Raw genomic sequence first — 10,290 nt, 5'->3', positions numbered from 1 at the left:
GTATAACTGGCGGTCAGCGAGGAGTACCGACAACAAGTTCACATGATGCTGACCACAACATGTGGAAGGGTTGCATCACAGTCTAGCAAAAGGTTTGCTAGTCGCATTGTATCGCTTTCCACGGCGACAACGGCAACGGTCGGCGATCGACCCGCAATTCTGTCCATGTCCAACCATGATTAACCGGCATGCATACGTAAAGGTCACAATCAAGAAGCATTTTTTATTTTAATCAACCTCAGTGCACATTGTACAATATATCGTACACACATAATTATAGATAAGAGTACTTGTACATCTGTGCATACTTCTCGTAATGACACTCAAAACAAACGTTTGGTTGGAGCCCTTATTTACTATTTCTCCCACTCTATTCTGCATTCTCCCATAAAGTTGTGAGATTTGTAAATGTAACATGAGATTTGTAAATTTAACCGTGTTTTTATTAAAGTTAACTATTTTCATATTATTTGTTTTCATTAAAGTTAAGTAACCGTGTTTGTGAGGGCGGTTTATGGTTATATGTCGCACTGCATCGGCCTCGTTGCACGACGAGAATCACAATTAACGGCCACGATAGCGTCCCATGTAAGTCTGAATTCTATGTTCAAACAGGAACTGGCATGGATGTGTAAAGGTCTACCACACTCCTGCAAAGCAATCCCCTTAATTTCAATCTGTTGTGTCTAATAAATTATATTTTTATTAGCACATGTGCGTTACTTGCGCATTCTGTACCCAGTCTTTACTCGCCAGTCATCGGCTTAAGGAACCCTTGGGGGGCATAGTTCTGCATAAATGTTGCCGGGTTCTAATAGCAATAAACTGTACATGTAGAGCGTGATTATTATACATCGTACATGTAGAGTACTTACAGTACATTGTTGTTGCTTTATGCGCGAAATTGATTTAACGCGGAACAAATAATATTCCTAATCGAAAATTGCTTTACTTTTTGTATTACCAGTACTTGTATACACAGTACAGCCAAACAGGTACAATAACTAATCATGGGCTAATAAAAGGCACACAAAATGCAATAAAAATGATCTGCAAGTGCACTTCAACAAAGACTTCTGCGGTCGTTTCTCTAAACGGTATTTCTCATTTATGCTAACACGCCGTGTCAACATATCACTGACATTCTGACAAAAAACCGAGCATGGACCAGCAAAAGTGGGTACTGATTGCGGCCTTTACCGTAGCAACAACTGTCAAATGTCCATTTCCTCATGCTGCAGTCTGACTCTGCACTCTGCACTACGTAGTACTGTACGTAGTCCCGATCATGTGCGTGTGTGACTGAGAAGATGATAACATTTATTACTTTTTTCTTTTTACTGTTTTACTCGTACTCCTCTGTACTCAAGCCGTCAAACGTTGCATTAACAAGGTTATAATTATTGTGTACTTGTATTTGTGTACAGCCATTCACATAGGGAATTTCGAGGTACTGCAAATCCAGCTGGACATCGTCCAGAAATTCTATGCATGTAGCTAAAAGGATCTATAACTTTCATCAGGGCCAGCTGTCGCTGATGATCCCTCCCGAAAGTGGAAGATGTCTCGACGGCCTCGGGAGGAAACAGGGCATTCCACTGGGCGTTGAACGTACAGTACACCGCGTTAGCTAATACCGACCACGGTGTCCACGCCTACTCTAGAGCTGGCATCCCGCGGAATGAGGTCATTAATTTTCCCACCGGTATGCTCTTCGATCCGCTCTTAATGTGGTACCGTAAAGCGGTTCTTTGAAATCAGAAAAATTTCTTGCATCAACCGAAATGTCCAGAAATTTTTCCCAACGGTCGAAATGCTCCGCAGTCCGCACAGACTTTATATCGGTCAAGACCAACTGTGTGGTAACTGCAGCTGTATTTGTAGTTTTGTACGCATCGACCAAAACGTTCGGAGACGAAATTTCCATAAAGCCGGTAATTCCTGCAGGGAAACGCAAAAAACAACTCCGTTTTTTGGGTTTCCCTGCGCCTTGCGCCAGACCCTTTGGAGGCCCCGAACGTATTGGACCGTTCAAGGAATTTTTTAGCGGATCGGACATTAGGATGTCTGGATGCTATGGATGGCTGCACGCACCAGGCCGTAGACGGGATACCAGAGCATTGCAGTGTAACGCACTACCCAAGTGATTTCTTGGAGACCGACAATTATCAGTAGGTATGTAAATTTGATTTATGTGTACCGGAAACTGCTGGAAAATAAATTGCTAAAGGCTGTTGTGGGAGTGGGCACTCATATAGTGCGCCAAAATATTGTAACGCAGTGGGCGGCAAATTAGCAAAAAGGCTATTTAACCCACAATAGTGCGGTATACCGTATAACAGCTAATAATTAATACTTGAGTAAAATGGCTTTTAATACTGCAAATATATATACTGCGGCAAAATATTACAGTAGTACATAACCACTTCGATTTACACTGTACTAAGCGTAAATTAAGATAAGCGATATTTTATATCTAAGCGTAAAATTAAATTAATGAGTGAGTTTAAAGAGCACGAGGTCGAAGAACCGGTGCTTGTCTACGGTACTTACGTACGTATAAAGCAGTATGAACCGGTCCACATCCGTGTCGGCAGTGGCACCGTGCGCTACGGGACTACGACGCGTACGTACTCCTCGTACTGCCGAATGGCTAGGATTAGTCATATAGCGCCATTCATCGTTTGAAAGTGGAATTTCCCGCTCATCTGTTCTACGTCCTTTTTCGGACGATAATCCACACTTGAAATTAATGTGATCCTGGAGGAATTTGAATGTGAAATCAGTGGCGGCAAATCACTGAAATTTTATGACTTGCAATTATTCAAACCGCGTGGAAATACTACAAAGTATTCAGTTTTGATTTTCACAGTTTTTAAACGCTCTTCTACAATACGTTATACGTGTGAGTGTTTGCGTCTGCATCTTTGTAAATCTGGTCTGCATTCTGAGAGTGAAGCAGAAGCTCCTACGTCCTTCTTGCTGGAATCCCATAGATTCGTCATTCAGCCATTTCGTTGCGTGCTGCTTCCAACTTTCCATTTTATTTTGGATGAAATCTGATTAGAGATTTCCGCAATTTGAATCCACATTTTATTGTGATCTATCTCTATAAATAATCACATCAAATCATGGAAAACTCTGCCGTCAGCCATAAAGAAGCGCGAAAGAATCGTCGAGCTTCAGTTGAGAAGCCTTCCTTCGAGCGCCGTTCATCAGTTTCGGGCAGCGACGAAGAATTTCAAGCAGACATCAAGGCGCCGGGAGACCTGCCGCTGCCCGAATCCATGCTGGGCCATGAGCGAGTCCATACCGAGATTACACCGTTGGAGGAAAGCAAGAAGATCGTCGATGAAGAGTTCGAGAAGCTGGAGAAGGAAAAAGGCCCCAAAACCTGGGCGGACGTCGTGGCGCACAACCGCGCTTCCGAAACCAGCGAACCGCAGGTAAAATGGTTTATAAATTTACAAACAAATTGGTTTGGTTATTTAATTTTAATTCGATAGGGTTCAGAGAAATCAGCCGAGAAAATCCATAGTTTTCCCTTCACATCAGCAGGCGATTCAGTGCAAGGTAAAAATGTGCAAATAATATGAAATTTTAATGTGCGTTAATTTGTATTAATTTATAAGTTTATTATTATATTCGTGTAATTTAATGCATAAAATTACTTTAATTGTGTTGCTTTAAATTACTTTAAAAATGGCTGTTTCCCTGAAATGAAATACAAATCAGGTGAACGGTATATCAATGTTTTACTGAATTAATTTTATTTAGTTAATAAATTAAGAATTTCTGAAGACCGAAGTGATGATCAAAGTACCAGTATCCATTCGATCGAAACGATTAAGTAATTTAAAATTGTTTAATTTAAATTATTTATTTAGCCATTATAACGATCACACTTTGTGTGGTCTTCGTAATCGTACAGTTTTTTTTGCATTATATGAGACTTCACAAATTTCTGTATTTTCAGAAAGTCCGGCTGCGGATGAAAAATCGCCGTCAGCGGAAGTCCCCATTAAAAGTCTTGGACCTGTTGACAAATCCGAAGCTTTCGCAAATATGCAAGGTATGTGGATGGTGAATTAATATTTAATTTTTCCACGTTTCTAATATTGTGACTGTTATGTGTACTTATAAGTTATAAGTGATTAATTTACAGATTATGCGTAGCCAGCGTAAGTAAAGATTGTTGTCGTTATAGATTTTCAGAAGGAGTTAGTCGTGGAGGCGCTGCAGAATACCGGAACTCGTGAGAAAGTCAAAGAACCGGTTGCAATCAAAAGTCTTGGGCCATTGGACACTCCCTGTGAAGAGTTTTCGCATGGGTTCCAGAAGGATCTCACACTCGGAGGTAATTGATAGAATAAAAAATGGGATAAAATTCTCTTGTGAAGTGATAACGCTGCGGATTATCATGAAATTCGATTTTGCAGTGAAATTTTCTTCTCTTACTTATAGCATTTTCACATTACTATATTTCAGCAAATTCACAAATAATGAATCAGATACTATTTTTATTTTCTTGTTTTTCGTTTGTAATTTATTGATAATTTTCGCATTTTATTAATACTTAGTATTAATATTTAGGCGCAAATACGGAACGGCCGGACGGCACTGAATCCAACGTCAGTACCCAACCAGAACCCGAATCCGACGAAACACAGCAAAAGAATTTCCTCCTTCGCGCCGCGGAGAAAGTCGCGGCTGCCGCGGGAACCGTCGTCGGACTTCTCATCCCCGCACCCTCAACGGAAGACGCCCCTGCCAACACACCAAAGGAAGCACCAAAAGAAATCACCCCAAAAGATGTCGAGCAGGAAACACTGACCGCGAGCGCCGACGAATCCTTTGAAGAAGAGAAAGGCCTCGTGGACACGGCCATCGAGAAAGTCTGGAATCTCATCACCGGGAAAGAGGAGCTCTTCCCTATCCAGGAGGATTCTGCCACGGACAAACCGGCGCAGGTGGACAATCACAACATGACCGAGGAAGAATTCATCCAGACGGCGATCAAAAGCGATTTGAATCCGAACGCGGCGCCGTTTGTTCCGTCGGGACTTCTGCCAGTTATGCAACCGGAAGTCGTTCCCTATCCGCATCCGACAGTTGCGGGAAACGGGATGATGGCGGCGGGATTCGGTCAGGAGAATGATATTGCGGGAAAGACTGTGGAATCTGGAAATTTCGCGGCTTGATTCATAATTTTTCCCTGTGTTTGTGAATTGTTCTTGTTGTTATCGCTAAAAAGTGGTACGTCTTTGAAATAGTCATCGTTTTCCTAATTTTGACACGGTCTTGTGACATTTTTTATCTTTAAACCGGGTTAATATTTGATGCTGCTTTTGGTCAAGATAACGGTCTTTGATATTTATTCATAGAAATTATTTTATTAATTTTGGCGTCGAGACAATAATCATATTGATTATGACCGGACTAGCGCATATTTTGCGCGTTTTTATCCGATTTGAAATTTTGATTGCACGTTATCCTGATTGTACAGTCTCCTCATTGTTGTACTGTGTGAATCGATGTAAATAAACATTTGCGCGCTGCTTCAGTCGGTTCCCTTTATCGTACCGGAAGTGTAACGCTGCCGTCGGCGCTGTGCCAGGAATTGCTGAATCAGCTGATCGACTGACTGGTTTGGTCAGTGTTGCGGAGAAACGGCGCGCGCGTGGTGATTTCTCTGTCATTATCAGCCTTGATTTTGTGAATGATGATTTCTGCACCTGATTTATCAGAATGTTACACCAAATTTTGTATTTTATCAGAAAATCCGAAATAAAGTTTTGTAGTATATTGTTATTTTCTACACCATTAGGTTTTGTTTAAAGATTTTCAGAAATTTTTTTTAATGTTTTACCATTGCGTTTTTGGAGTTGCTCAGAGCGTGAAACAGGAGTTGGGACCTCGATCAGCTGGCTAGCCAAATTAATCACAGCCGTTTCAGATTTGCTGCGAGGTCCCGTTTTGTTGTTGTTTCTCTGGACCTGTGTAATATTATCTGCAGTTTTAATTTTTACAAATTTTATTGTAATATTTCCTACTTTTTAAGCCCAGTATCTTGTGAGAATGGCCAACGTTTCCGTTTTTGCAACGTTTCTCGTGGTTGTGCTGCTGGTGGCTTCCACGAACCAGGTTATCATTCGCAATCCTTCCTTCAGCATCCCGTGGAGGAAATTATTGCCAAAACATTCACCGCTTTGGCCGCATGGCTCGATGCAGGTGTCGCCCGTTATTCTTAGTAAGTGTGCGATAAGAGCGCGCGTTGTGCTTTCTGGTTTGTTTTGAGAATAAGTTAGTATTTAGATTTTTTGTAATAGCTGATAATTTCTGAATATTCTGCAGCACGATTATCGTGTTACTGCATGAGTTAAAAACAGTCTATCAACATTTCATGGTCGTGTAGTGATTGAAGTTTCAAATATGTAAGCCTGCAGGTGTACGAAAAAGAGTGTTGAAAATGACGCGATAATAATTGTTGTGGTATTTTTGCAGTTCCAGGCGATGGTGGCAGCCAGTTTGAAGCGAAACTGGATAAACCCAGTGTTGTGCATTATCTGTGTGCTCAGAAGACAGCGGGATATTTTGATTTATGGTTGAATATTGAATTGTTGTTGCCTTACGTTCTGGACTGCTGGATTGATAATATAAAGTGGGTACTTTGTTGAATCATTCTGTATCATAATTTTAAATTGTATCGTTCTGCTGCAATCAGTATTAATTTAAATTGAATTTACGTTGAATTATTTAACATTTATCTGTCAGCACTAGTCAGCAGTTAAATGAGTTTGCGAAATCGTGATCGTGGTTGTCTCAACTTTCATTATCATGTCATTGTAAATTTGTACTTGTGTATCAATACCAGATTTTGAAGTTCGATATTTAATGGTATTTAATTGCAATTATTCGCCCCATTGCAGACCTGTGTATAATAAATACTCGTACTGCAAGTTAGTAAATTTTTCCATGTCATGGTTGCGGTTATGACCTTGCAATGTTTTGTATGTGGAGATGTAGCGCACAGGCTTTGTGCGTCCTGCATTAGCAAATATCTGATCTTTTTTGCTTTTTTGCCTTATTAGGCTCAATTACAATAATGTTACGGATCAGACGGAGAATTCTCCGGGTGTGGATATCCGCGTGGTGGGATTTGGCAACAGCTCATCGGTGGAATATCTGGATCCCAGTCGCATTAGCATTTGTACGCAATACGCGTTTTAAATTCTTTAGCGACGAGTGAATTACATACAGTAATTTTTACGATGATAATGATTAATCCTTATTAATCCTTCATTGCTTCTGTAAAATTAATATACGGATACAGCGACGATTGTATGAATTCTCCGTTGCAGCCAAGTATTTTGTTGACATCGCCAACGTGCTGGTGGCTAACGGATACAAACGGGATGTGTCCATTCGTGGTGTGCCTTACGATTTCCGCAAAGCTCCCAGTAAGCCAAATTTCATGCAATTGATAACTGTTGTTTTTCGATTTTTAAGCACTATATTAGTGGGGTCCATTCTCTTGAAGTTTGTTCTTTTTTTGTCGGTGTCAGAATAATCGTAGCTATGTTTTTCGTAGCTCTTCTTGATGGCCAGCTTGCGCGTGTGTATAGAGTAGTATTTCACATGACCATTCTGTTTCACCAACTTCAAATATTGAATCAAAGTACGAGCTCGTTATATTTGGGAATTTGCTTCCACATATAGATGACAGACATTGAAATAATGGTGTGTCCAACTGTATTATCGCTTTTATTCGTATTTCTGCTTCTAATAAACAAAAATAAATAACTGTAAATGGAATGCTGATAGTACACGGGATAATATGATCATGAAATTGTGTAGTGGATTGGCTGCCTACAGGAAACTCTAAAAGTGGCAGTGGCCATCTGACCAATGACATTTGTTTAATTGATCGTTTTCACTTTTTATATTGGACTTTTTTTTAAATAAGTCACCGTCATGGTAGAGTAGTATTAAGCGGTTATACTGACATGCGATTTTGCTGTTGACAGATGAATTGGGGGATTATTTTGTGGCCTTCAAGAAATTAGTGGAGGAAACGTACGAATTGAATAATCAAACCGCCGTGACGTTTATTGCCCATTCCATGGGTAATTTGATTGGATTACACTTTCTTCACCAGCAGACACCCGAATGGAAAGCCAAGTATATAAAATCCTTCATCAGTCTGGGCGCTCCGTGGGGTGGAGCGGTTAAAGCCATTAAAGCCTTTGCGTCAGGTAGGCTGAGTGTGTCTGTTTAGTTTTCGTCTGGATATCTTGGACAGAACCTGTAAAAATTAATATATACAGTTGGTTTTAAAAATTTATCAAATTCGTTACCAAACGCTTTTCAAGTAAAACAGCTGATTCCAGTCACAGGTGGTAACTTTAGCGCCACTACTCTACGAATGCTCGCGATTATCATTAATTCGTTGTTGCCCATAGACAATTTAAAATTCCAAGATTTTGCAAAAATTGAGCATTTGTTGATTTGAAATTCTTGTTACTATTTTATTTGTTGTTATATCTGGTTGAGAATTTTATTTGTGTGTTTTTCTTGAATTCTTTTCGATTAAATACTAATATTGATCGATTTAAATTGTATAATAGGTGAAAATATGAATGTTGCCCTGATCAGTGCCTTCCGTATCCGCGCCGAACAGCGCACGAATCCCAGCTTGACCTTCATCTTTCCCCATCCGGATTTCTGGGATAATAACCAAACGTTTGTAATAACGCCCACGCGAAATTATTCCCTGAGCAATATGCAAGATTTCTTCTCGGATATGAATTTTCCCGACGGATGGGAGATGTACAAACGGACATCCAATCTGGTCACACTCAAACCGCCAGGCGTTCCGGTACGAATAGAACACAAGTTCTGAGCATTTATGAACGTCTTAGTCTCTTAGATTTACGAAATATTAATTCTCGCGGTGTTATCTCTGAATTTGAATAGTGCTCGTAACCTTGCAACGGTAGAACCTTGTCTTGGTGGAACGGTAATACGAATTCTGCCAGAATATCGTAGAGTAATGGCTAATGTGTCATTCAAAATGTCTTATGCTTGTAAATGTTGCATATGGGAAAATTTGTTATATAAATTTGAAACTAAATTTTTATAAATAGATTAATAAATAAATTGCGAGTGTTATTTACTGTAATAAATTAATTGTTGTTATTATTATTACTATTATTAGATCTGTAGCAAAATGTGGATAATATTCATGAACAACTGCAGAAAAATTACGATGAAAGTGAATCACTTTCATCTGTTGAAAGGTTAAGATATTGCTCTGTGAACCAACAGACTCCTGTAACCAGCTTAAATATATGCTGTATTAATTTTATTACTATGGTTTACCGCGATACTGTGTGATATGTTCTTTGCATGGATATATTGAATGGTCTAAAATAAATATGAAAATATATGAACTATTTGGTTTAGATGTACTGCATGTATGGTGTGGGTGTGGACACACCCACCCAGATGATCTACGGGAAGGGCCAGTTCCCGGACACGTCGCCCAAAGTGGTCAACGGCGATGGTGACGGCACGGTGAACCGGCGCAGTCTGGAAGTGTGCGCTCTGTGGCAGAAGATGATACCGAACGACATCCATCTCTTCCCGTTTACGGGGGTGAATCACATGACGGTGCTGTCGGATAAGAACGTCCTCAACGCTATCGGAAAGGTGGTGTTTGATTTGAAAGAATTCAGATGATTAGCTCAAGTTTTCTATAGTCTGTGATGTCGAAGCCAATTGATGTTGGTAGCGATCAAGTATTACGTGCGTTGTGGTTCCTTTTTCTGGTGCTTCGGAACTGGTTTTCCCTGTTCAACCGCTGCTGCCTTGTACATGTTTTCTTTCAGCTGTTTCGTGTCTTGTTCTGGTTTGCATGTGTTTTGTTGAGAATCCATTTTCTTCTGATGGAACAGTTAGGAGTTCAATAGCCGCTGTAATTTTGTTGATGTGAAGGCATCTGAGAACGGTATTTGCTATGATTTTATAAGTAAAGATCACAATTAAGCAATGTTGCAATGACAACATTTACCGATTTAAAAAATTTCGCATTCAGTAAACTCGAATTCTATAATGTAAGCAATCACGCCACAACAAGAACACAAAAGTTCGCTAAATCGTTCAGAAGTTGTTATCATTATGAGCAACCTTCTCGCGTTGGCCCTAAAGTTCCGGTTATGGAACACTTTTAATCAGCATTTTAAATCTGCTAAAGAGAAGCAACGATTTGAAAGTTAACTAGGTGTTAAC

The 10,290-nt window shown here is 40.0% G+C and overlaps 2 protein-coding genes and 1 long non-coding RNA gene across 3 annotated transcripts; all 3 read left to right on the top strand.

The window, feature by feature from the left end:
* Nucleotides 1–1,326: 1,326 nt before the first annotated feature.
* LOC129595908 (uncharacterized) lies at nt 1,327–2,157 on the top strand. Its single transcript, XR_008691372.1, has 3 exons — nt 1,327–1,450; nt 1,524–1,705; nt 1,885–2,157. It is a non-coding gene; the product is annotated as an uncharacterized LOC129595908 (long non-coding RNA).
* A 540-nt stretch (nt 2,158–2,697) lies between these two features.
* On the top strand, nt 2,698–5,558 carry LOC129595845 (uncharacterized). The gene is made up of 5 exons (XM_055492975.1): nt 2,698–3,446; nt 3,507–3,573; nt 3,977–4,072; nt 4,208–4,357; nt 4,594–5,558. The coding sequence occupies exons 1-5, from the start codon at nt 3,132–3,134 to the stop codon at nt 5,199–5,201; spliced, it is 1,236 nt and encodes a 411-aa protein (XP_055348950.1). The 5' UTR covers nt 2,698–3,131; the 3' UTR covers nt 5,202–5,558.
* A 128-nt stretch (nt 5,559–5,686) lies between these two features.
* LOC129595844 (phospholipase A2 group XV-like) lies at nt 5,687–10,052 on the top strand. Its single transcript, XM_055492974.1, has 7 exons — nt 5,687–6,250; nt 6,505–6,661; nt 7,092–7,210; nt 7,362–7,460; nt 8,028–8,255; nt 8,628–8,878; nt 9,466–10,052. The coding sequence occupies exons 1-7, from the start codon at nt 6,079–6,081 to the stop codon at nt 9,739–9,741; spliced, it is 1,302 nt and encodes a 433-aa protein (XP_055348949.1). The 5' UTR covers nt 5,687–6,078; the 3' UTR covers nt 9,742–10,052.
* The last annotated feature ends 238 nt before the right edge of the window (nt 10,053–10,290 follow it).

Source organism: Paramacrobiotus metropolitanus, unplaced genomic scaffold, assembly GCF_019649055.1.
Source record: "Paramacrobiotus metropolitanus isolate TYO unplaced genomic scaffold, Prichtersi_v1.0 Parri_scaffold0000083, whole genome shotgun sequence".
Lineage (NCBI taxonomy): Eukaryota > Metazoa > Tardigrada > Eutardigrada > Parachela > Macrobiotidae > Paramacrobiotus > Paramacrobiotus metropolitanus.
This window is presented reverse-complemented; position numbering and strand designations above follow the sequence as displayed.